Raw genomic sequence first — 2068 nt, forward strand, 5'->3', positions numbered from 1 at the left:
GACTGCATTTAGAGACAGAGCCTGTAAGAGGGCGATAAAGGCTAACTGAGGTCCAGATTATTGCCTCCTCCCCAGGCCGCCTCTCTTCCACAACCACCCCCACCCCACTCCAGTCAGGGCCCTTCCTCCTCTGCCACGACAGCTCTGCTAACCCGGCACTATCACTGCTTGCGTCCTTCGCAGCCTCCTGCTACATCTTTTCCACCGCTGCGTCCTCGTTGGCTGGCGCTCAATAGACATTGACTCGGAGAATAAATGAGTGAAACTGTCCTTTTAGGGATGGATGAATCTGTCCTATTCAAGGCGGTGCCCTTTTCTGGTATTCCCTAACACAAGCTTGACCCGAAGTAGGCGTTGTGAAAAAGGCCGACAGTCGATGGAGGCCAACGCAGCGCTCCTCTCACCTCCTCTCTCCGTCCAGGCCGGGTGACCATAACCGCGGCCAGCGGAAAGGAGGCGGTGCGGCCGGTAGGGTTGAGGCCCGGAGGGGGCGGGGCCTCCCTCGCGACCTGGCCCGGAGAGGGTGGGGCTTCCGGGAAGGGGCCTCTAGCGCGCACTCTCGGAAGCGCAGCCGAACCCGCCCTTCGAGCCCAGAGAGGCGCTGCTGCCACCGCCGCCCTGCCGCCGCTGCCTTAGTTATGCCGGTGAGTGGTTGCGTCGTCCCCGCCACGCACACTTGCAGTCCCCGGGTTCCTCCTTGGCTGCACAACAGCTTGATCGGATGCTTCTCTTGAAGGGCTCAGCTTACCCCACCCAGCCCCCAGCTTTTGCGACCCTTCAGAAAATGGGATCCGAAGGGAGTTTAATCTAGGAGCCAGGCTTCAAAACGTCGGAGCTGGAAGGCCTCCAGGGGCGACAAGCCCACACCTTTCCTGCGTACACCGAGAAACAGACCCAGGGAGGGGGCAGGGGGTCGCTCAGCAGGACGCAGGGAGTTGGTGGCCAGCGGGAACTGAGACGCCTAGTCCCTGAGCCTTCCTCTTGGCTGCCCCGCCCGCTTAGCTGGCCTGAAGGAGGGCGGTGGGGAGGCTCTGGGCATGGGGATGGACCCGGTTATTCCCTCACGGACCGGGCAGGTTTTCAGAGGTTCATGATTTTTTCTTAATTTTTCTGCCCACTATGGCTTACTTTTCAAATCAGCTCTGGGCGACTCTGAATGGAGACACTTTGTCAGCCTGAACCCATAAGCCCCAGAGAGGTTCAGGAACCCCCGTCAAAGTCACCAGTTGCTCAGTGGCAGAGTCTGGGAAGTCAGTCTGAGCCTGCCTTTGCAGATCACTCAGTATATTGTTGCTCGTGGCCTCGTTTTTTATATAAAAAAGAATTGAGGGCTTTGACAGATAAAAATACAAAACACCCAGTAACTTATTCCAGGTCGTGTTGAAGTTGGCAGAGCCAGGATTCAGCTCCTTATCCTTAGGCTCCCCATCCCTCCAGGCCTGACCACATCGGAGGTGCCTGGCAAAAGCAGTCATACCGGCTTGGGAAGATGCTCTGATCTCAGTTGCATCTTGGTTAGGGTCATGTGGTGTTTAGCATTTTCTTCGAGGTGCGTAATTCATGGCTCTGGGCCAGGTGGATATCAAGAGGTATCCCACAGATGCCATGTGTCTTAGCAGCCTGTCCTTTGGGAGCTGACAGGTGAGCCTGACGCCCCCTGGGCAGAGCCACTAACATCTCAGGTGTCATTTCCCTTGGACCTTGCCAGGTGCCTTGAGACAAATCCTCCAACAACAAAGTATGGATAAGGAATCTGACAGAATCAGCCCTACCAGTTGAGCAAGTCAGCCTGTGGCAATGGTAGAAGACAGTATTAATCTCCCTGGGACTTAGAGAGTGAAGGTCACCAGGATTTTTTGTGGGGGGTGGCAGTGAGGAAAAGGCCAGCTTGATCATCAGTGTATTCTGTATCTTCTGCGGATTTTGACAAAAGACCCTCTGGAGCAAATGATGGGAATGAGGAGGGCGCTTGGCACCATGTACCACAAGATGAGCAGCTGAAGGAAGGAGGGTGTCAGTCAAGGGACTGCCTTAAAACTGGAAAGGGAAGAAAAAAACATATATATAT

At 55.4% G+C, this 2068-nt stretch overlaps 1 protein-coding gene across 2 annotated transcripts in view; it reads left to right on the plus strand.

The window, feature by feature from the left end:
* Positions 1–476: 476 nt before the first annotated feature.
* The window catches only part of ATOX1 (antioxidant 1 copper chaperone), a 23451-nt gene continuing 21859 nt past the window's right edge, over positions 477–2068 (plus strand). The window contains exon 1 of one of the 2 annotated variants that reach the window (XM_011985294.1): positions 477–644. In XM_011985294.1, coding sequence (XP_011840684.1) covers positions 639–644 — 6 coding nt within the window. In that variant the 5' untranslated portion in view covers positions 477–638. The remainder of the gene's footprint in view (positions 645–2068) is intronic. The other variant, XM_011985293.1, reaches the window with a different exon arrangement.

Source organism: Mandrillus leucophaeus, unplaced genomic scaffold (assembly GCF_000951045.1).
Source record: "Mandrillus leucophaeus isolate KB7577 unplaced genomic scaffold, Mleu.le_1.0 Scaffold282, whole genome shotgun sequence".
NCBI lineage: Eukaryota > Metazoa > Chordata > Mammalia > Primates > Cercopithecidae > Mandrillus > Mandrillus leucophaeus.